Raw genomic sequence first — 23,910 nt, forward strand, 5'->3', positions numbered from 1 at the left:
TTAAAGCTGAAAGTCTACCCTTCAATCACATAATTATTGCTTTATTTCAAATCCATTGTGGTGGTGTACAATTATGAAAATTGTGTCACTGTCCAAATATTCTATGGACCTGGCTGTTGGTGAAATGTACTTCATATTGCAACTATGTATTAAGAACAATTTGCAATATTTGATTTGAATTGGAACTCTAAAAAAATCCAGTTATTTTTATTATTCATCAGACATCCATCCATCATCCAACCCGCTATATCCTAACTACAGGGTCACGGGGGTCTGCTGGAGCCAATCCCAGCCAATACAGGAACAAACCCCAGGCAGGGTGCCAGCCCATAGCAAGGCGCGCACACATACACACACACACACACCCCAAGCACACACTAGGGACAATTTAGAATTGCCAATCCACCTAACCTGGTAGTGGTAGTGCTGCTGCTTTGCAGTAAGGAGACTGTGGAAGATTGTGGGTTCGCTTCCCAGTTCCTCCCTGTGTGTATAGCGCTTTGAGTAGTGAGAAAAGTGCTATATAAATGTAATGAATTATTATTATTAACCTGCATGTCTTTGGACTGTGGGAGGAAACCCACGCAGACACGGGGAGAACATGCAAACTCCACGCAGGGAGAACCCGGGAAGAGAACCCTGGTCTCCTAACTGCGAGGCAGCAGCGCTACCACTATGCCACCGTGCCGCCCCTTCATCAGACATCCCAGGCTAAATGTTGCACTCCACCCATAAGTATACCTAGAAAAAAAATAAACAAAAACATGGGGTAAATGTGGAAACTCTACACAGATAATTCAAATGCAGCCTACCAGAGCTCTCTATTTTGCCTGAATTTGTTATTTTTACTCCACTATACATAATTCCTCATATCTCAGGCTTCAGAATTTACCTTATACAGTATAGTATATGATTAAGGGATTTTCTAAAATATTTTTTTGTTTGTATCATCGATATATTTTTTCTTTCCTCAGAGACCTTGAAGGGATTGAAATACCTGATACTCACTCGCGAATGTTCACCAGTCTGAAGAATCTCACACACATGTACGTTGTCTTTTGGTATTCTCTTTCTTTTTCTTCCAATTTTAAGATTTTTTTAAATAGCTGTATTGAATATTTTGATACTTGAGGAGGGTGTTGGTGGCATGGAATTTAGCACTGCGGCCACACAGACCCTGGGTTGGAATCCCATGTCCAGTCACCGTCTTATGTATATTTATCCATTTTCTTTGTGTCTCCATGTCTTTTCCTTCCCAATCCCTAGGATGTACATATTAGGTTAATTGACAAGTGCAAATGTCCAGTGTGCATGTATGGATGACTGGAACCTGCAATGAACTTGCACCCTGTTGCAGGTTAGCTCCTGGTTTTTCTTAGTGTTGCCAGGATAGGCACTGGCATTCCTGACCCTGAGATTAAGTAGTTTTGACAGTGTTGCGTTATTTGTATGTTACTATATGGTAGAAGAATAACCAATGAAAGGGATTAGGATGCTCCATGATGACATACACATCTTCAAATGTGCCTCACTAGTCACCTTCGACTATTTCAGTGAAATATTTATACACTGCCTTCAGAAAGTATTCAGACCCCTTCACTTTTTATACATTTTGTTATGTTTCAGCCTAATGCTAAAATCATTTGGATTAATTTTTTTCCCTCATCAAGAAACATTCAATGTCTGGAAATGAAAAGCCAGAAACATGATTTTAGACATTTTTACAAATTTATTAAAAACAAACAACTGAAATATCCCATTTACACAAGTATTAAGACCCTTTACTTAATACATCATTAAGACCCCTTTGGCAGTGACTACAGCCTGGAGCTTCACACACCAGGATGTGGGGATTTTCTACCATTCTTCTCTGCAGATCCTCTCTAGCTCTGTCAGGTGTATAGCAGCTGTCAGTGGACAGCTGTTTTCAAGTCGCTCCAGAGATGTTCAATTGGGTTCAAATCCGCACTCCAGCTGTGTAACTCAAGAACATTCCCAGAATTGTCCCCAAGCCATTCCTGTGTTGTCTCTGCTTTGTGCTCAGAGTCATTGTTCTGTTGGAAGATGAGTCTGTGGTTCAGACTGCTCTGGAGTAGGTTATCATTAATGATAGCTCTGTTCAGTGTTTCCTTAACCCTGTCTAGTCTCCAAGTCCCTGTTGCTGAAAAACAATCCCACAGCATGATGCTTCCACCACCATGCTTCACTGTTAGAATGGTATTGTATAGGTGATGAGCACTGCCTGTTTTCCTCCAAATATGATGCTTACAATTGCGGCCAAACAGTTCAATCTTGGTTTCATCAGACCAGAGAATCTTGTTCATCACAGTCTGAGAATACTTTAGGTGCCTTTCTGCAACGTCCAAGCGGGCTTTTCATGTGTCTTCTGGCCACTCCACCATAAAACCCAGATTTGTTGAGTATTGCAGAGATGGTTGACCATTTAGAAGTTTCTACCATCTCCACGTAGGCTGTCTGGAGTTCATTCAAAGTGACAGTTGGATTTTTGATCACCTCTTTTACCAAGGCCCTTCTCCCACAATAGCTCGATTTGGCTGGGTTTCCAGCCCTAGGCAGAGTAATGATTGTTCCAGACTTCTTCCATTTAAGAATTATGGCGGCCACTGCGCTCTTGGGAACCTCTGCTGCTGTAAGATTTTTTGTAACCTTTCTCAGATCCGTACCTCAATACCATCCTGTCTCTTAAGGCTACAGGCAATTCCTTCAAAATCATGCCTTTGTTTTTGCTCTGATACATATTTTCAGCTGTGGGACTTTCTATAGATAGCCTTGTGCCTTTCCACATCACTTAACTTTTATCGCGTGCAGTCCATTGAATTGACCACAGGTGGATTCCAAACAAAGTGTAAAAACGTCTTAGTGATGATGAATTGAATGTCATTGTAAAGGGTCTGAATATTTGTGTCAAGGTGATATTTCAACTTTTTATTTTTAATACATTTTCATAAATTCCTAAAGTCCTGGTTTTGCTTTGTCATTCTTGGAAATTGAGTGTTGTTTTATGAGGAAAAAAATAATTTAAAAGATTTTAGCATAAGGTTGCAACATAACAAAATGTGACAAAATTGAAGATGTCTGGACACTTTCTGAAGGCACTGCATAATATTCTAATAATGATAATTACATGGATATGGATAATGTGCCTTTAATAGTCACGAGTATGTTAGAATTGGTGTTTATTTTTTACAAAAGCAATTATTTATACAGCTCCAGCACATACAAGTTATGTGACTTGCTCAGGGTCACAACTGTTAACATTATTGGGAGCATAAAATACAACTTTGTGGTTTCCAGTCCTAATCCTAACATGTGAGACTACTTTGATTGTAACTGACTAGTCATCTTATTAAAATGAAGTATGTTGTCATAAGTGAGAATCATTTAGCATATCACTTCTCTTCATTTCACTTTATCACAGGCTGGCCATGAACCCAGGACCTCCAAGTCAGCTTTACTAAGGGAATCTATTTCTTTCTTTCTTTTTTTTAATAATTTTATTGATTTTATTAAAATCAAATAACATTCCATACAAATAACTCAAGTTTTACAAAAAAAAAAGGTTCCAAAGGAATCTATTTCTAATTAGGAAACTCATTATTTAAGGCCAGCCTCTCCATGTGAGGACATGAAATGGAGATGGGTTAAGACCTTGGTCGGTTTTCCACTGGTGACCTACAGTATGTGCTGTATGGAAATGGAATAACTCCTCATTTGAGCACAAATGTCCTGACTCACTTTGGAGTGACCTTACAAGAAGACTAACAAAAACTGTAACATGTGTTTCTCTCTCTTTCGTCAGTTACTTCAAGGCATTCCAGTACTGCCGACTGGCACCTCATGTCAGGAGCTGCAAGCCAAACACAGATGGCATTTCTTCACTGGAGGACTTGCTAGCCAGCATTATTCTTAGAGTTTTTGTTTGGGTCATTGCTTCGCTTACTTGTGTTGGCAACATTTTTGTCATTTGCATGCGCTCCTGCATCCGTGCAGAGAACCAGCTGCATGCTTTGGGAATCAAGTGCCTTTGTGGTAAGTTTATTAAAAGCATTCATTCACTGATTACAAGGTGTATTCTGTTCAGCTTTCCCTCAACCATGTTTAGTATCCCAAACTGTGCTGCTGAAAAACAAGCCCACAGCATTATGCTGCCACCACCATACTTCACTGTTGGAGTGGTATTGCATAGATGAACAGCATCTGGTTTCCTCCAGACATTACACTAATCTTGGTTTCATCAGACCAGAGAATCTTATTTCTCCCAGTCTGAGAGTCCTTTTTGCGCCTTTTTGCAATCTCTAAGCAGGTGTCCATGCATTTTTTTAATGAGGAGAAGCTTCAGCCTAGCCACTCTATCATAATTCCAGGTAGTTGGAGTGTTGCAGTGAGGAGAAGTTTCTCCCATCTCCACACAGGTTCTCTGTAGCTCTGTCAGAATGCCCATCATGTTCATCTCTCTTACCATGGCCAAATTAATGGTCGTTCAGTCTTATTCTGTTTAACAGTTATGGAGTCCACTGTCCTCTTGGGAACCTCCAATGCTGCAGGAATTGTCTGTAGCCTCAGATCTGTGATGACACAATCCTGTCTCTAATCTCTGCAGACCATTCCTTTAATCTTTGGTTTTTGCTCTGACACACATTGTCAGCTTGGACCTTCTATAGACAGGTGTGTGCCTATCTTAATCATGTCCATCATGGGTGAATTCCAAACAAGGTGTAGAAACATCTCAATGATGATCAATAGAATAAGGTGCACCAAAGCAAAGGGTCTGAATGCCTGTGTCAATGTGATATTTCACTGCTGAGTGTTGTTTGATTTGGGAATGACACGAGGCTACAAAATGTGAAAAAATGAAGGTCTGAATACTTTCAGAATCTAATGAATGTGCCATCATAAAGCTTGTTTGCATACGCTTATGCATGTAAATAACAAATTATTGTCAGTTATGTAGTATAAATATTAACATTGTAAAGACAGTAGAAGATAAGACATGAAAGACGAGGTTTAACATTTTACCTGATGAATAATTTAACATCACCAATGCCCCATCCATTTTTAATCTGCCTATCTATTTCAGGGTTTGAGGGAAGCGTGTTTACAGTTTAGACATTTTAATGTTTTTTATTTCATTGGTTGTTTTTTGCTCCCATCCAGGTGCAGATTGCCTTATGGGAATATACCTGTTCTTTGTAGGAGTTTTTGATGTATTGTACAGAGGTGAGTACAACCAACATGCCCAATACTGGATGGAGAGCACAGAGTGCAGCTTTGTGGGATTTCTGGCTATGCTGTCCAGTGAGGTTTCTGTCATGCTTCTTACATATCTGTCCGTGGAGAAGTGCCTGGCCATTACATTTCCCTTTAATACCATGAGACCAGGTCGCTGCCAGACCCTCATCATCCTACTGTCTATCTGGATTGCGGGCTTCATCATTGCATTCATTCCACTCCATAACTACGAATATTTTGGGAATTATTATGGCCGAAATGGAGTTTGCTTTCCCCTTTACTCTGATGAGACTGAAAAACCTGGAGCTAAATACTACTCTGTTGGCATATTCCTTGGTAAGAATTTACTTTTTTTACAAATGTGAAAAGCATTTTATACATTGCAGTTAATAGTTCTATACAGGAATTCAAAAAAATGAATCTGGAGTTAGATTAATGTAAAAAAGTTTGTGTGCGAGAAGCTCACATTTTGCAAGAGTGAGTTGTGTTTTGAACTCAAGTGATACATTTTGTAAGCATGCATAGCACATTTTCAGCACAAACAATACAATACAATGCAATGCAAGCATTTGTAGGACATGTTCACCGTAAGTGTCACATTTTGAGAGCAAACGATACATTTTAAAAGCACACGTAGGACATTTTAATGTGAGCGAACCAGTATATTTTTGAGCATAAGCATTTTTGTGGTCATGTAATTTTTCCCAGTGTTGTTGCGGAGCTCTACTGCCAAAAGCCCATGAGTGAGGACAAAACATTTTGTAAGTGTAGACTACATTTTGATTGCTCCCAACACATTTTTCAAAGTTTTCTGTACACTTGCATTTTGACTTTTGTGAATTAGACGCTGCATAGCGCCCAACCCGGCACAGACTCACTCAGAGGCACATGTAAAAACACAAAGACTTTTATTTTCTTCACCTGTGGGGCACATCTTCTCCGTGAACCCCACAGGCAAAACAAAGTCCCAAAAGCACTTAAATCACACACTCCCGTTTGCCACCACCACTCCTCCCTGGCAACCTCGTCCTCTTACTCCCGATTCTGGCTCCTGAGTGGTGGTTGCTGGCCCTTTTTATAGCCCACCCGGAAGTGCTCTAGGTGTTTGATCACCTGTTTCTGATTGCACTTCCGGGTGGGGCTGTAAAGATGTCCAGGCCGGCTCAGGGACTCATGCAGCACCCCCTGGCGGCCACCCCAGATCCCAACAGGGCTGCGGAGAACTCCATCTCCCATGGAGTCCTGCGGGAAACTGAGGCACCATCGTCAGCCAGGGAGGCTGCTACCAAGCGTCCCAGGGGAGGTACTGAGACGCCCATGGTTGCTCCCCCGGAGCATATGTAGAAGGAGGGTCCTGGCTGGGCATGGGACCTGGCCGCCTGCCACATTTTGTTCTTGTGATTTAAATTCACAAACATGGCAAAAATGGGTGTGAGGTTTCCAAAATATAGCCTAACAGCAGAACCTTCACTGGCTAACCCAGAAGGGGCTCATACTAATCTAGCTACTCCTCGCTGCTATCTGTTGGCTTCAGCTTAGAAAACCCCAAACAAGGAAAACTAGCTAAATAACTAGAAAAGTCCCAAAATTAAGCAAAAAGCACCACAAGGATGAGGATAGCCTTAAACTCCTGGCTTGCACACAAAAGGGAAACCAAAGTATCTTTATAAACGGATGATTTATTTATCATAATAGAGAAGTATAACATGAATGCTCAAAAAAGCAAAAATGAGTTGCCTGGAAGGAAGAGCCAGGCAAACAAGTCCCAAAACGTAAATCAATATCAGAATCTAAGAAATGTGCAGAAACATGTCAAAAGACATTGTGAGTATATCCACAAGAAAAGCCAAGCAAAATGACACCTTTTATTGGCTAACTAGAAAGATTACAATATGCAAGCTTTCGAGGCAACTCAGGCCCCTTCTTCAGGCAAGATGTAATCCACAAGAAAATAAATAGCCAGTAGTACTAAAGGAAAAAACAAGAAAAACAAAAACTCAAAATTAACAAGAACAACGATAATATATGAAATACGCATAAATCTAAACTGATACATAACACTTGTTCAGCATTACTGACTAAATAATCTAAGATGGAAAGCCCAGGGGTAGGTGTGGATCTTTACTCTTCTAGCCAACGGGAATTGTCGTTATTAACCAGCCAATTACAAGACACACCTCCTTCCCCACCTCCAAATAGTAATGTTTCAAGACTCAGAACTTTGCAACATTAGGGTGTTTTTTCGTTAAGGTACAACTTGCTCCTGCCATTGTTGCATAGAGTAATAGAGATTGTATGCTTGTAGATTTAGCTAGTAGATTGTTAAACAAAGGAAATAGCAGAACTTTTTTTTTCTTGAATCCATGGACTTATATAAGATATATGACCACACAGTGATTTTTCTTCCTATTGGGTTGTGATTGATAGTTCACAACCTCAAAGGACATGTCCATAACAATGTTCCCTCTAAGGAGTAGCATATAGTGAGCACAAAACATTGTTTATGAGCGACATTTTGTTTAAGCCAAAAATTTATGAGCACCAACTCCGACGGTCGGAGTGAGTGATCGTGCGATAAGTACGAGCGACGCCGTCGGAATGAGCGATCGTGCGGGAAGTATGAGCGACGCTCTGAATTCGTGTGAGCGATCACTCACGCGCTCAGCTTAGAGGGAACATTGGTCCATAATGATGGAAGCCGAAAAATGGCTGCAGAAATGTTCCAAAATATTTCACAACAATAAGACTAAGCTCTAAAGCAAAAAACTACTGTCATTAACAAAATCTCAAGAGGTAGAAAACTCCCAGAGTCATACCTAAAGAGCCAGGAAAAGCTGGGAAAAAATGAACTAAGACAAAATATCCAACACTCTTCACTAAGCAACAAATAAGCAATACTTACAAAATGTCTTACTTTTATAATAACCCTGGCAAAAATCATGTGATTACAAAATATATCACTCAGACTTGTGTTCCAGTTCTCATATGTGTTTTAGAATATATCACTCACACTCAAAACATAATGTTTTATTACAAAATGAGTGGTGATTGAACACAGACCTTTGACATCAATCTTACAATTACAAGAATTTAAAAACCTTTGCATAAATGTATTTGAAATATCTTTCATTTACATTTACTTGCATTTACTTAGCAGACACTTTTATCCAAACTGACTTAAAAAGAGATCAACAAAACTGAGTCAACATCAGTCTTCTGGACTGTTTGAGAACACGTATTACTGGACAAGATTACAAAATTGATCATTACAAATGAAGACTTTAGAAGAAAATGTAAGTGAGTTACAATTCCTTGGTTACAAAACCTAACACATAAATTAGATAAAACTTCGCCAAACAAGAGAGCCTTCAAATACTTCTTAAGCACATTGAGGGACTCAGAATTTTGAATGGAAGTGTCCAGCTCATTCCACCGGCCAGGAGCTACAAACAATAAGAGTCTTGACTGAGATTTGATAATACACACTCAATGGCAATCCTGCATCTGCTCACTCATTCCATCTGGGGTACTGCCAGAGCTGCAGGGAGCTGAAGTCTGTTCATATGTAATGTGTTTGTATGTAATGCAGCATTCCCAAACCTGAGTAATCCAGTTACAGAAATATACATACATAGTATATAATATAGTTGAGCTCACTTCAGGATAAATTTGCAGGAGCATTGGTGAGGACAGACATTCTGGGCCTCCTGAATCAAGAGAAGCCTGCATGAAAACTTAGTGCCACTAGGGAAAGCTCCTCAGTGCTACCAGAAGACTTTTGAGCCCTGGCCGGGTAACCCAGAAGTACTTGTAAAGGCTTAATCGGAAGGATCTCCTCATCAGGGTTTAAAAGGCCTCTATAGTCATTATATGGGTGGGATGGAGTTGAGAGGAATCCATTGCTAATGGCTTGACAGGAAAAGAGGCTACAGGTGAACTACATAAGAGGGAAACAGGAACAGATTTGTATTATTTTCAACCTGTGTTTTTACTGAGTATTTCTTATGATTAATCACCTGCTTGTTTAATAAAACCACTATTCTTTTGTTCTTCTGTAACCTGTACATCTATATATACATTATACTGTATATATATATATATATATATATATATATATATATATATATATATATATATATATATATATATATATATATATATATATATACATACAAGGGGGCTCTGCCCCATGCTCGCTTCACTCGCCCACCCCCAGGTTTGGTTTACCAGATATACAATTTAAAGAGATTGTTATTTTCATGGGAATTGTTACATATGCATTATTTTCAGTTTTACATTAAAACTTTTGTAAAAACAATGCTTGTCCTTTATTTCCGGCCCCGGGCGTGGTTAAATCTTTCTCTCAGGACATATAACACTGCTCGTGCTGTGAAGGGGAGGCTGCTGAACGCACACTAAGGAGATGCCGTCGGATCATCTGCTGTCTTGCTGCTGCTGCTGGCGAGCTGCATGTTCTTTTTGTTGTGCTGCACGTTGATTATTTAAAGGCCTGTACAGCAGCTGTCCTTTTGCCACTTCGTGTCTCTGGCTCTTGCGTTCTGAGGGAGGTGAGAGGGGGAGGCTGAATGCACGCTAAGCAGAAGCAGTCGGATCACCTGCTGGCTTCCTGCTGCTGGCAAGCTGCGTGTTCTGCTGGTCGCATGCCGTTGTTTTAAGAGCTGGGAGCACATGATGTCTGTCTGCCAAAAGCATTCCAACAACTGCTTGGTTAGAAGTCTGTGAACTTGTTTTAAATGTTGTCTCACTGCCTTGTCTTGCTGGATGTCAAATTGTCTTCGCATGACGCTGAAGTGTTTCTCGCGGGACGTCAAATTGTCTTCCAAGAAGATTACGTCTCGTTGCCCTAGTGTCCCTCCCAGGATTTTTTTTTATAATATATATATATATATATATATATATATATATATATATATATATATATATATATATATATATATATAAAATTTGTGTTTGTCCTCAAAATTAGTGTTGAATTTGCAGGTTACAGTTCATAATGTTTTTCTTGACTTTAGAAAGTTTATTGATTTGTTCTTTTTTGTTCTTGGTAGGCTTAAATGTACTGGCCTTCCTGGCTATCCTCCTGTCCTATGTTACGATGTTCCTGTCTATCCGCAAAACTAGCTTGCGCACCTGCTCTAAGAAAAGACAGCTGAGGCATGATGTGGCCATTGCTCACCACTTCTTCTTCATTGTCTTCACTGATGCCCTCTGCTGGATCCCCATCTTCATCCTTAAGGTGCTGTCTCTTCTGCAAGTGCAGATTCCAGGTAAAACTTAAGAGACAACAATAAATGTAACATTATGGAGATTCTAATCTCCAATGGTGACTTGTTCGATGAATGTCAACTTCAGTGATATTTTGAAGCATTTGCGTAATTAAAGATTTACAAAGTTATTAGATCTCATTAAATATGCCCACCCTCTCACACAAACAGGGCAATTTGTTACTGTGAGCAAAAAAGTGTGCACTTCACCTGTGTGTCTGACTTTGCAGTAGTGATTGCATGAGGTTTTTGTTGAAGGCAGGGTGTCTGGCAGTGAATAAGACTGTGGTCTGAGACAAATATTTGACTATCCACTACCTAGGAGCTTTTCACTCCTTGAGCCTGTTTGGTTTCTCTCTGGGTACTCCATTATTTTCTTCTACATCCAAAAGACATATGGTTTAAAGGAATACTCTACCCCAAAATGATGCCTTTTTACTTCATGTACACTGTGGAACGAGCCTCGGACACAGACAGATGGACATCGTTTACAGTCCAACACACGTTTATTATAATATTTAAAGTGCACTAACCCAGTGCCGCAGCACCAATCACCCCACAAGTCCAGGCCAATACAATATGCCATTCCTCTCCCAGACCTCATCCTCTTCCACCCAACTCCAGCCCTGAATGAAGGGAGGCGGCCCCTTTTATTATCCCCCGGATGTGCTCCAGGTGTGTTCCGGCAATCTTCCACCGACACGCCCCAGTGTGGCGAAAGTGCCAGCTGTTTTCCCAGAAGCACTTCGGGTGTCCCTGCTCCTCTTCCCCCCAGCACTTCCTGGTGTGGCGGAAGTGCTGAAGTCCAGGTCTGCCAAGGCATCCGGGCGCCCCCTGACGGTGACCACGGGCCCCTACAGGGTTGAGCTTCAAAGCTCTGCACCCGTGGCCCCCAAAGCAACCAGGGCGGTTGCCCTCCTCTGGTCCTCTTGGGCATCCCAGCTGGGTACCACCCCCAGCCGCGTGCCACAACACTTACTGGATAAATTATTAGGACCACTGTAGTAATACCAGTTAGGACCTAATTTCTGCTATCAAAATAGCCTCAGTTCTTCATGGCATGGATTCCACAAGATGTTGGAAATATTCGTTTGAGATGCCAGTCCATGTTCACATGATTGCATCATGTAGTTTATGCAGATTTGTCAGCTGCACATTCTTGCTGTGAATCTCATGTTTTACCACATCACAAAGGTGCTCTACTGTATTCAGATCTGTTGACTGGGAGGGCCACTAAAGAACACTGAGCTCATTGTTCATGTTATTGTAACCAGTTTGAGATGTCTTTTACTTTGTGACATGGCGCATTATCATGTCACAAAGCAAAATAAATCATGCTGGATCTAGCCTTTAAAAAATGGGTAAATCATGTCTTATGAAGGGATTCTCATGATTAGCAACAATACACAGAAAGGATGTGACATTTGAGCAATGATTGATTGGTATTAATATGCCAAAAGTGTGCCTAGAAAACATTCCCTACTCCATTACACTACAACCACCAGGCTGGACTGTTGAAACAAGTAAGGTTGGATGCATGGATTCATACTGTTAGTGCCAATGTCTGATCCTACCATTTGTGTGTGTTAGCAAAAAATCGAGATTCCTCAGACCACTCTGTTTTTCCAGACTTCAACTGTCTGGTTTTGAGCCTATGCCCACTGCAGCATCAGCTTTCTCTTCTTGGCTGACAGAAGTGGAACACAACATGGTTCTCTGCTGTTGTATAGATAGCAAGATAGATCTTTATTTGTCCCCAGGGGAAAATTTGGCTTTTTACAGAAGCTTCTTAAACAAATACACACATGCATACATAGTACATAGACATGTAAATAAATACATACATACATACATAAATGACTATAAAGCAAGAAAATTCAGTAGAAGCTAAAGTTCTTATTTGGCTGTCACAGTTACAGTGAGGCATTATGCAGGCATATTGCCTTCGATATAAAGGAGCCCCTGTAGCGTTTCCTGACAATTTGTTGGCTGAAAGTACTCAGTGCTGGAGTGTCAAAGAGTGGATATACACCATTGTTCATAATGGCACTCAGTTTTGTTTTAATTCTCTCTTTTGCTATGACCTCCATAGAGTCCAGAGAGTGTCCTATAACTCAGCCTGCCCTTTTAATTAGCTTGTTGATTCTGTGGGCCTCTCCTGAAGTGATGCTACCAGCCCAGCACACAACAGCATAGAAAATCACTATGGTCCTCATAGAGTTATAGAAGATGTGAAGGATGTCACTTCCCACATTAAAGGAATGAAGTCTGCCATTTCTTATATAGTTCCTCTGTGTTCCGAGACCAGTCCAACCTGTCATTAAGGTGGACCACCAAGAATTTGTAGGAGTGGACCACCTCTACATCCACTCCTTGAATAGTGACTGGACATAGATGCTCTTTGGTGTGGCAAAAGTCAATCACCAGCTCCTTGGTTTTGCTGATGTTACCATATACACAATTCTCTTTGCACCAAGAAACAAACTTTTCCACCTGACTTCTGTCTCCTGTCTCATTCCTTTTATCAATACACCTCATAAGTGCAAAATCATCTGAGAATTTCTGCAAGTAACATGACCTGGGGCCTCATGTATAACGCTGTGCATGGAACTCACACTATAACATGGCGTAAGCACAAAAGTGGGAATGTGCGTACGCACAGAAAAATCCAGATGCAGGAATCTGTACGTACGCAAACTTCCACGTTCTTCCGCTACATAAATCCCGATCAGCGTGAAAAGTAACGCACGTGCACGCGCCTTCTGTCCCGCCCCAACACCTCCCAGAATTACGCCTCTTTGAATATGCAAATCAATATAAATAGCCTTCTGTGAAAAGACAATGGGAAAAGCACTGGAGAAAATATAAGAATTTCAGCGAATACCAAGTGGAGGCAAAGGAAAAACATACTATTTGTTGGTTTAAACAGTGGTATAATCAACAAAAGAAAGTTGATCCAGTGACATAGTGTCGGAGAAACTTGAAAGCTCAAGTTCACAAAGTTGCACAGCGCCCGAAATAAAAAAGAAATCACATATCAAAGTCGCCGTGAAAAGGCGAGTCGTAGCCCACCGTCTGAGTGTCATATGAAAGCTTATTAGGGTACAGACAAAAAAAATAAGCACACAGTGGGAAAAAAGCACGAAATGTCAACTTTAATCTCGAAATTTCCACTTTAATCATGTAGTTTATTTTGCCATTAAAGTAGAGCATCATAACCTTCATCTTAAAATCGTTTAATTTGCTAGTTTCTCAAATCCCATTGTAACTAAAGTAGCACGTTAAATGCTTTGTTCTGTATTTGATCTTCTATGTGCTCTATGTGTGAATCACTACCTGCTTCTTAAACGGGCTTTCTCTTTCTCCGACAGGACACATAATCCATTACATTCGTGATATTACAGCTCTCTGAATAATTAAAAATACTGAGATGTATACGTGATATCTTTTTCATGATGATAGGAATGAAAGCATGTTATTAAACATGGGAACACAGTGGCGCATTGCTTGTTCATGTCTCACGCAAGAGGCTTGCTGCGCCATGCGTGACCTTCGATTAAATAATTTATTACAGAAGTACTGTCTCTTTCAAATGTACTAACCTCCAATTCCTGTCCTTACTTTTCTTTCTCCAAATACCCAATCGCCACACAATCAGCTATGTAATAGACGTGAAGCCATCTGTAAGCTTAGAACGCCGATTCTTGAAAACTTTTAAGGAACATTGAAATATCTTCGTAGTACATGTTTAATTATTCTATCCGTCTATCCTTCCAGCGTCACGTCAGCACCAGCAAGAATACAATCCCTGAACTAGCTAGCGTTGCGGCACCGTGTCCTCACATGTTTAATTATTAACAATACAGATTATTTAAATGAAGTTAAAGTTTTATCTGTATAATATAATCAACATGTTTTGCTGCATTTCATCTTAAAAATGATATCGTCATCATATGTAAATACGTGCTTTATAAAGTGGTGCAGGTTGTGCAGTATTATAACTGTAGTGCAAGTTTACAGTGAGGTAATTGTACTTATAAGTACAAACACTTCTACAAGGAGCACTTGATGGACTGATTGAGTGCGTTTACAGTTCTTGGGATGAAACTTTTTCTAAACTGCGAAGTCCGTACAGGGAAGTCTCTGAAGCATTTTGCCGTGGCTGAGGCAGCGTCTGCTTCATGCTGTATACCGATAATTCTCTTTCCAATCAGCTGCTGCTGTGATTCCCCACTCAGATACAGTGATATAAATACTCCGAGTGGTGCAGTGAGATTAATATGGAAAAAGATGATCTGCTGTGGCAACCCTTAATGGGAGCAGCTGAAAGAAGAAGATGATGCAGTGAGCGTAACTACGCTAAAGCAGTTACGGTATTTGGAATACTATGGCTACTTCCTGGACCATTATATTGCCGCAAGTTAATTACAATTAGATGCATTACACTAATAAACAATATGCAGTTAATTTCAGTGTATTTATAAAGCCGCGTCAGGAATGTGGGTCTAAGAAAGAAAGGGTGACCACACTGGAACAGTAGCACTGTTTTGACGCTAGGTGCCGCCAGTCTGCAAAACCGAGCGGAGAAATTGCGTACACCAGGGTATGAGGTACCGTGGAAATGTGCGTGGCTTTACGCCAAGTTTAGGTTTTATACATCGCGATTTGAGCGTGGAAACGTTTGTACGCAACATTTCTGTGCGTAGGCACCGTTTATACATGAGGCCCCTGGTGTTATATTTATAGTCAGAGGGGTACCGAGTAAAGAGAAAATGAGACAGGACTATTCCTTATGGAACTCTGGTGTTGCTCACATTTGTATCCAGGACTTCATTGGCTCATCCAGCTGCATATTTCTGAGTTTACCCTTTAATAGGGATGGCTTGATGGTATTGAAGGCACTGGAGAAATCAAAAAGCAATCCTCACAGTGCTGCCAGTGTTGTCCAGGTGATAATAAGTCTGGTGGAGCAGATAAGGTAATTGCATCCTCCACTCCAATGTTTGTCCAACAGGCAAACTGTATCCCATCTGCCTCAAGGTTCAAAATGTTGTGCATGCTGAGATGCTTTTCTGCTCAGCACAGTTGTGCAGAGGGGTTATCTGAGTTAATGTAGCCTTACTGTCAGTGCAAACCAGTTTGTCCATTTTCCTCTGACCTTTCTCATCAACAAGGCATTGCTGTGCACAGAACTGCCAATCACTGGATATTATTTGTTTGTTGCACCATTCTGAATAAATACTCTAGAGACTGCCATACGTGGAAGTCCCAGGAGATCAGCAGTTACAGAAATACTCCAACCAGTTCATCTGGCACCTTCAATCATGCCACAGTTGAAATCACTAAGATCACATTTTTTTTAATGTGAAAATTAACTAAAGCTCCTGAACTGCGTCTGCATGATTTTATGCTTTGTGTTGCTGGCACATACTCGGCTGATTAGATAATTGCATAAATAAGTAGGTACACAGTTGTTCCTAATAATGTGCGCAGTGAATGTAGTTTTTAGTGATGGACAAGTAAATATTTTAATCTCATGTTTTCATACAGAATGGAGATAATAAAATTTTTGATATAACAGGTGTCTATAGTGACCAATGCTAGACAAGAGCAAACAATTTCAAATATATCCATGAAAAACTCTCACGTTACTTGTGTTGCAAAATCACGTCAAGTCATCCTATCAATTTCTCAACAACGTCCCAAAATAAAATATTGTTAAATAATCCTCATCCAGAAAACTCTATTGTGAACGAAAATGGAAAGTATTCAGACAAGAAGGAGCACTTGAATTGTAGGCCAACCTTCTGTCGTTACATTTACAGTATATTCATATCCACAGGTGTAAAGCTGTGGTTTGTAAAACTATGTGGTTGAATTGACCTCATGTTTGTTGATAAGCACAGGTGTAAGACATATTCTCTTCCTGAAAATGCCTTCACTCGCTTTTCCTTAACTTTTAATCTTTAGTCTCTCAGTGCACACTTTTTGGCAATATCATGTAAAGCGTAATGATAGCCAAAGAATAAGCAGTTGCTGGGCAGGATTCCTGACCAATGTATGAGTCAGGGAGCTGGGTCTACAATTTAAATGCTTGGGTGCATCTGAGCACTTTTCAGCCTTTTTAACAATATTTTAGTAAAAAACATGTTTGGGACATTGTCAACATACATCTTGACATATGGATTATGCGACACAAGTAATGTGAGATTTTTTTTTAATGGACAATATTTTTCAGATTTTTTTTTAATATTGTTTTCTGTTGTCCAGCATTGGTCACCAGACTCCTATCATATCAAAAACACTGTTCTACATGAAAACACGAGATTAAAATTTTTCTCGGGCATCATCACAAACTACATGGGGTAAGTAACATATTGTAAAAATGTAATTTTGGATAGAGTATTTCTTAAAATGAATTTTTAGTTCTAAATTGTTTGTTTCCACCGTGTGCCCAGGGCTCTCAGAACAAGTTTCAGCTCCCTGCAGCCTTGATTTTGATTAATTGAGTCTGAGAATGTTATGTTATCAACTCAGTGAGAACTGACACCATTCTGGAACTATTTACTATCTGAAGTGGTGCATGAAAAAAAATAACCTGGTCTACGTGTCTTTGGCAGTAAAAGTTGTATTACTAATTAAAGAATAAAAAATGTTATACTACACTTTATTTTATTATTATGAAAGCATGTCATTAAAGACTGTGCAGAAAATGGTCTTGACCACCAAGGAAGCAAAGCTCCTTGTGACATAAAATATTTTTGACAACAGGCAATTTATCATCACCTTTTCATATTTTTTAATGCAGTAACATTATATATATGCTAAACCTTCTAATAGTCTTTTACTCTTCCTCAGGGACAGTAACTTCTTGGGTGGCCATATTCATTCTACCCATCAACAGTGCTTTGAACCCCATCTTATATACCTTGACCACCAGTTTCTTCCGGGAAACAGTCAAATCATCACTTTCAAGAGTGCACAGAAGGAACATCGACAGCTTGTCAAAGCACACTTCTTCATTGAAGCTCAATTTTCTTAAATCTTAATGTTGGCTGGCCATTGAGAAACTTAGAACTGTTCATTGTGATTCAGTAGGCACCCTGATGCAAAAAAGTGGTGCAGTCTCACGTTTCACTGAAGAATGGCACATTGAGAAGCAATGTTTGCTTATCCTGGTGTTTTAGAAGGCCTACCAGATACAAGACTACAAAACAAATTAATTGATTGTTTCTCAGACGAAGACCAGAAGTCTGTGCTACTTGAACTCTGGTCCAAGAGGATGGGGGTGCCCACATACCTTAGATCAGTGATGAAACATTCATTAAATTACTACTCTACACACAAATACAATTTGTGACTAAACATAACTTCTCCTAGTAGGAGCAGATCAATTTTTATAAAGACAGACATGGCGGAGCAGCATGACTTGGTATGCAGATGATTTGGTTTGCCTATTCCTCATGCTCAAGACCATCAGTAATCATCCTAAATCATGAAATAATTATACTGCAAATACAAAATACCAAGAATGCCTTGATGATAACTTTGTCAGCTGTATTATCAACTGTTTTATCAACTGTTGTGACAGTGAGATAATGCTGAAAATTATGGTTGCATGAAGGTTTATATGTTTCGTTGAGAAGATTCTGAGAGGCCGAAAGGAATAATACCACAGCAGTGCTGTCAGATCATGTAACTGGCCTTCACCATTCCTATGTCTATGATTTCCAACATACAGTCAGTCAGTTTCCAACCCGCTATATCCTAACACAGGATCATGGGGGTCTGCTGGAGCCAATCCCAGCCAACACAGGGCACAAGGCAGGAACAAATCGCGGGTAGGGTGCCAGCCCACCGCAGGACACACACACACCCACACACAAAGCACACACTAGGGCCAATTTAGAATCGCCAATGCACCTAACCTGCATGAAACCGGAGCACCCAAAGGAGAACATGCAAACTCCACGCAGGGAGGACCCGGGAAGCGAACCCAGGTCTCCTTACTCTCCTTACTGCGAGGCAGCAGCGCTACCACTGCGCCGCCCTCCAACATACAGTAAGTAATAATATTATCCATGAACTGAAAACTAATATCAAGCTCAGCATCCATTATGACATCTGACATTGATCTCTCAGTTATCAGATGCCACAGGCACTTGCCTATAACCCGGCACACAGTCCAAGCAATGGGTGTCATGGTGTATATGAATATGTTATAACTGCAGTTTGACAGTGTGGCAAATCCTACCACCATTGTATTACTTTTTATTTTATGTCTGTTATCTGGACTTTTCAAGCAGGGCAGTATTCCATTATTTAAAACCTATATGATGACACCAATCCATCATGTATAGGACCTCAACTACAGTGTGCTCCATGTCATCTACAAACCATTTCCCCCTTACTGGAGCATTGAAATGTTTGTTTGGTTGTATCTTTAATCAGGTTAAAGGGTCCAGTGTTTGCTTTACCAAACAGCAAGGTTTTACCCAGTACACACCAGTATGGACCAATTAAAATGTCTTTTGTTCTGTTTTAGAACCTAGGCTCCGGCCTTAGTAGACCAGGATTAAGTGGGTTCAATAACAAATAATGAATGTTTTTTGTAATTACTTTATGTTCATATGCCATCTTTCATACCATTTGGACAAGAACATCTATCATGTGTTTATATTATTTCTTAAACTTTGCAATACTCTATTTGAGTAAAAGGACAATTTACTTGACAGGATTGAGTGTTAATGGACACAGGCACACCACAGCTAGAAAAGGCAGTAAATTAAAACGTAAACTGGTTTGCCAAGGGAAACAAGTAGCGGGAACAGTAATCTTTCAACAATAATTGCCGAGTATAGATGTTTCAAACTTACTGTATACAGAATAAAAGTTACAAAAAGTAGTACAGAACAGTGATGTTTATGGAATACCAATTCTGGTGGAGCGTAGTGTCTATAGATAGAAAGAAGGGGCAGAGCCAGCCATGAAATGAGTTGTGCAGGAAGTGTGCATGTTTGTTTGCTTATGTGTTTGTGTGTGTGAGAGAGAGCAAGAGTGAGCCCAAGTCAGAGATATGATCAGGCACTTAAAGACCACTCTTTGTGACTCCTAGGAGATCTGCACCTCTGCTTGTGTTTTGTCAGGTGAAAAGCTTTTGAGAGCACCTGTCCTTAAAACATACTCTCCTTTAATCAATGGCGATAATTCTTTTTCTATAAACTTCAGTTATATGACACATCCCTGTCACTACTTGTGTTTAGCTGTTCTTATACTTGCCAAACATTAGGGTTATACAGTTCACTGTTGCAAGGCACTTGTACTCAAAACTACAGTTCACTAGCGTATGACTGTCCCTGTAGTTTATTTCTTACACCCTTGATTGGCTAGTCTGTGAAAAGGACTTATGTTCTCAACTCTCAGAAGAACAAATAGAACAAAATGTAAAATTAGAAAAGCAGAGTTAATAAGTTTGAATTGTTTAATATCATGACTAATACCATAAACAAATGCAAAGAGGGATGTGGCCTTTAATACCAGTACATCCTGGATTATCCAGATGTATGTGTGTTGATTCCAGATGGCCGATATTCTTAGTAGTTACTGTACACAAAATCTCTGGTCAGGTCATCATCTCCAGTCATCTCTTTCTAGTCAATTCCCTCTCTATCCAGATCATAATCTGGTCTCCTATCTTACTAATGTCTCATTGGTCCTGTCCCATTTCATTGTCTGGGCTCATATTTCTTTTTTGTTCCTCTTCTACAATGCTTTCTTCCTAGAGGAGGAAGGATTACTCATTCTTCTAAAATCAACCCCCTTAAACAGGCTCAAAAATAATTATATCCCTTCATCTTCAGTCTTTCTTCCTGGGGAGAACACTATCAATTCCTAAACAGTTTTCTTATCTCTGATATTTGGAGCTCTTACAAAAAGAACTGCAGTTCTCACATCACAGACAGAATGCAGAGGCTTCACATTCAGCACGTCACTTGAGAACTACGTCAGAAACAGCAGCTTCACACTCAGCGGGGTTTATAGCAAAACATCCTGAATCACCACTTAACACAGTTTTATAACGACTTAAGGGAAGCTTAAGTAAATGTTTGTAACATCATAAAATGGCTGTTCTTCAGAGTAACATATGCCTTCCTTAAATAATGCCTCTTTTTATCCTTTTTTAACACTTTTCACTTAGAAGACATTCTTACTTATCAGCCATTTCTTTCTTTTAAACACCCCTTCAAACCCATCATCTAAAGACATTTAACAGACAGATTATCACAGTATATAGTCATTTTCATTATATCTCAAATCTGTTGGACTGGGTATGTGGCTGCCGGTGCAGAATTGGGGAAAGTGAGAGTTGCCTCTGATTGTACGTGAGCATTGTGAAGCGGAGCTCGTGGCATTAAGGTGTTGACTGGAGACAAGGTAGAAAAAAGGTCATTGGAGCAGCTAACAGCATCAGTGATGATAAAATCACAGCTGAATCAATAAATGTACAAAATGATGATGTGTGAATATATAATTTTGTCACACAGAACAGTATTATAATACATTTCTGTACAAGTCAAATTAATACTCAACACTGAAAACAGAGCACAAATCAATATCACAGTCAACATATCACAATCTCAATCCAAGACAGTAGAATATAATTCTTCAAATTGATGTGGCCACAAACATTTGAATTTCCAGTTTTTGTTCAATATGCAAAATTCTAAATTGTACTTACATAATTAACGTCATTCACGATATTTGCCAATCACAGATAAATTTGCAATTCTTGTTATAATCCTGATGCTTTACTGCCCAACTGAACTGAAAACAATTGGCTCAGAGGAAGTTACAGGTTTTTTGTTTTTTTTTACTGGAAGTGACTTTTCTGTAATAATGTTCTAAGTAAAAGTGGTTGGAAATAAAAACACCTACAATATTTGTTTAAAGTTTTGTTTGAAACCAGTAGCCATTTTCTAGGAATGGAAGTAATTATTAAAGTACTGTCAAAAACCTGGTGTGTCCACTAAGTGATAGCCCATTCATCGTTGGCGTCCTACATCTAATGGTCACTTATACCGTGTTTACTTTGTTTAAGTGGTTCTAATGTGGGTTTGGTTATGTATAAATTTGGTCCATCAGACATTCCTTCTGTGTCTCTTTGTTAAAGTGATTATTATGTTGTTTTTTTATAAATAAATGTGCTCCATGGAGTGTAGCCATGAAGCCAATGAAAAAGATCAGAGTATGAAGAAGGCTACATGTCCCACAGGGACAGATTTTCTATTACTTACAACACAACTGTTATAATGAATTGCAAATAAAATATTTTGGATTTGGGAGTTTCCTCTTTCCATGGTGTTCATTATTCAAGTTTCATAGACAACGGTTAAATCTGCTTTTAAAAGCTTTTTTTAAATTTGTATATGCAAAATAATAAAGGCTGTATTTCTGCTTTATCATGCCACTATCGATTTAACTGTAGGACAATTTTAATATTACAATTCATTAAAGAAAGTGCCACTTACATAGAAATATTTTTGTAGTTGGCATACAGATGTCTTTTTTAGAGAATAAGTAGTCAATAAAAACAAGACTAAGGTTAAATATGTAGGCCAGCTAACCCATTATTGTTCTCTACCAGCCATCCTCCTCTAATCTTCACTGCTGTCTCTTTAATGCCTTGTCACCTATTTTCTTTCTTTTGTTTTTAAGACAATGCCTTGCGCCTTGAAAAGTGACAAGTGTTTTGTAAAAGAGGTCAGGCAGACACAGCCTTATTTTTACCATTTTTCGCCAAATACTGAGCATCTTCTCATGGGAGGAGGAGTGTCATATATGGAGTCAGAAAGTCTCCACAAACCAAGCCAGGTCTCCTCTGCCTTCCTAGAATGTGCCTCACCCCAAAAATGTCTTAACCGCCAACTCTACTGGCCTACACAAGCTAACAATCTTATATATAAATGTCTACGCGTGGAAGTGTGTGTGTCTGTCCGGCCCAGAAGTGAGAGGTGGAGTCGGGGTAAAAGGCTCCGCCTCCGAGGAAACAGAAAACTCTCTTAGCCGCTAATAACACAAGTGAGGCCAGCACGTCAGCAAAAGGAAACCTCAGAAGAAAGACAAAGTCGCTTAGCTGCTAACATCGGCAAAACGGTATCCCTTTTACTTTTCCTCCTGCCGCTAATGCACAAGTGATGCGAGCATGTCGGCAAAACAAATTCTCCTAGGAGAGAAATGCCAAGAGTAGTTCCTTTCAATTACCAGACATCTCTACATTTCAATTTTTTTTTGTGATGATTTCAATAGTTTCTAGTATTCATTTAGTTTAATTTAGATTTTGTTAATTGCCAACTGCAAGATGTCGCTGTGTGTGAATATTGTGTGTGTGTGTGTGTGTGTTAGATGCCCATGTCTGAGTGACAGTGGTCCTTGTATTGGACTAGAAAGAGGATAGAGACCTGTCCACCAACATCTCAGAAAAGGAATGGAATTCGGTTATTCTTCACATTCATCAATCAATGAAAAACATACTGTAATTCATCTTAACATTCTACACTTGACATATCTCTCCAGTTTCAAATGATATGAAATACTGTATATCAGGAAGTGGACTCTGTGAACAATGCCATGTAGCCCCAGCCTCACAAGTCGTATGCTTAGAGGCTGTGTTAAATTAAGACTTTTCTAGGAGTATTTTCCAATAGCATCACATTTACAAACATCCCACATCCTCATAAAGCAGCATTCGGAGTAAAATCAAATGAGATTAGACTATCTAGCAATAAATCTACCATTAACACTGCACGGTTAACATGCTGACTAATTTTGCTCAAATGGAAAAATCCTACCGCATTCTTCATAACTTAATGCAATAATGATATCTTACATAATCTAAAACTATCCAAAAAATACATTCCTTTGCATGGAACTGTGCAGAGCTTCTTTGGAATCTGGGAAGAATTCCTTTATATAATGAATTATTATTATTATTATTTATGTTATTCTAGAAAAGATTGCTGGGCCTCAGCCAGCTGTTCGGCTTAATGCTTGCGAATTAAACTAAAACAAGGAAGCATCCCATAATGAGCCTGTTGTTACTAATTAGCTCTCTACAGTGGGCAGGTACAGAGTTTTGCTGTTGTTTAAGATTAATCAGTCTGAACACTTTCTGTGATTTATTCAATTGTCTATGTTTAGATTGGACTGATTGTTTATCTTTTTATAGCAATGCCTTTGACTGTCAAATTATAACTCTGTTGTAACTCTGTACAACTGCAATTATCTAAACAGCCAATCAGCCAGTCTTGCAGGTACTGGTCAGGAGCTTCAGTTAATGTTTAAATCAAACACCAGAAAGTGGAATAAAATGTGATCT

General features: G+C 39.5%; 2 protein-coding genes across 2 annotated transcripts in view; one reads left to right on the forward strand and one right to left on the reverse strand.

The window, feature by feature from the left end:
• LOC114661263 (relaxin receptor 2-like) overlaps positions 1-18,427 on the forward strand; it is a 43,658-nt gene extending 25,231 nt beyond the window's left edge. Inside the window, exons 10-14 of the mRNA XM_051933820.1 lie at positions 975-1,046; positions 3,821-4,050; positions 5,176-5,586; positions 10,320-10,538; positions 17,394-18,427. Coding sequence (XP_051789780.1) covers positions 975-1,046; positions 3,821-4,050; positions 5,176-5,586; positions 10,320-10,538; positions 17,394-17,584 — 1,123 coding nt within the window. The 3' untranslated portion in view covers positions 17,585-18,427. The remainder of the gene's footprint in view (positions 1-974; positions 1,047-3,820; positions 4,051-5,175; positions 5,587-10,319; positions 10,539-17,393) is intronic.
• arl10 (ADP-ribosylation factor-like 10) overlaps positions 1-23,910 on the reverse strand; it is a 339,868-nt gene that overhangs the window by 248,930 nt on the left and 67,028 nt on the right. The gene's annotated exons all lie outside the window — the stretch shown is intronic.

This window comes from Erpetoichthys calabaricus, chromosome 11, assembly GCF_900747795.2.
Source record: "Erpetoichthys calabaricus chromosome 11, fErpCal1.3, whole genome shotgun sequence".
NCBI classification, from domain to species: domain Eukaryota; kingdom Metazoa; phylum Chordata; class Cladistia; order Polypteriformes; family Polypteridae; genus Erpetoichthys; species Erpetoichthys calabaricus.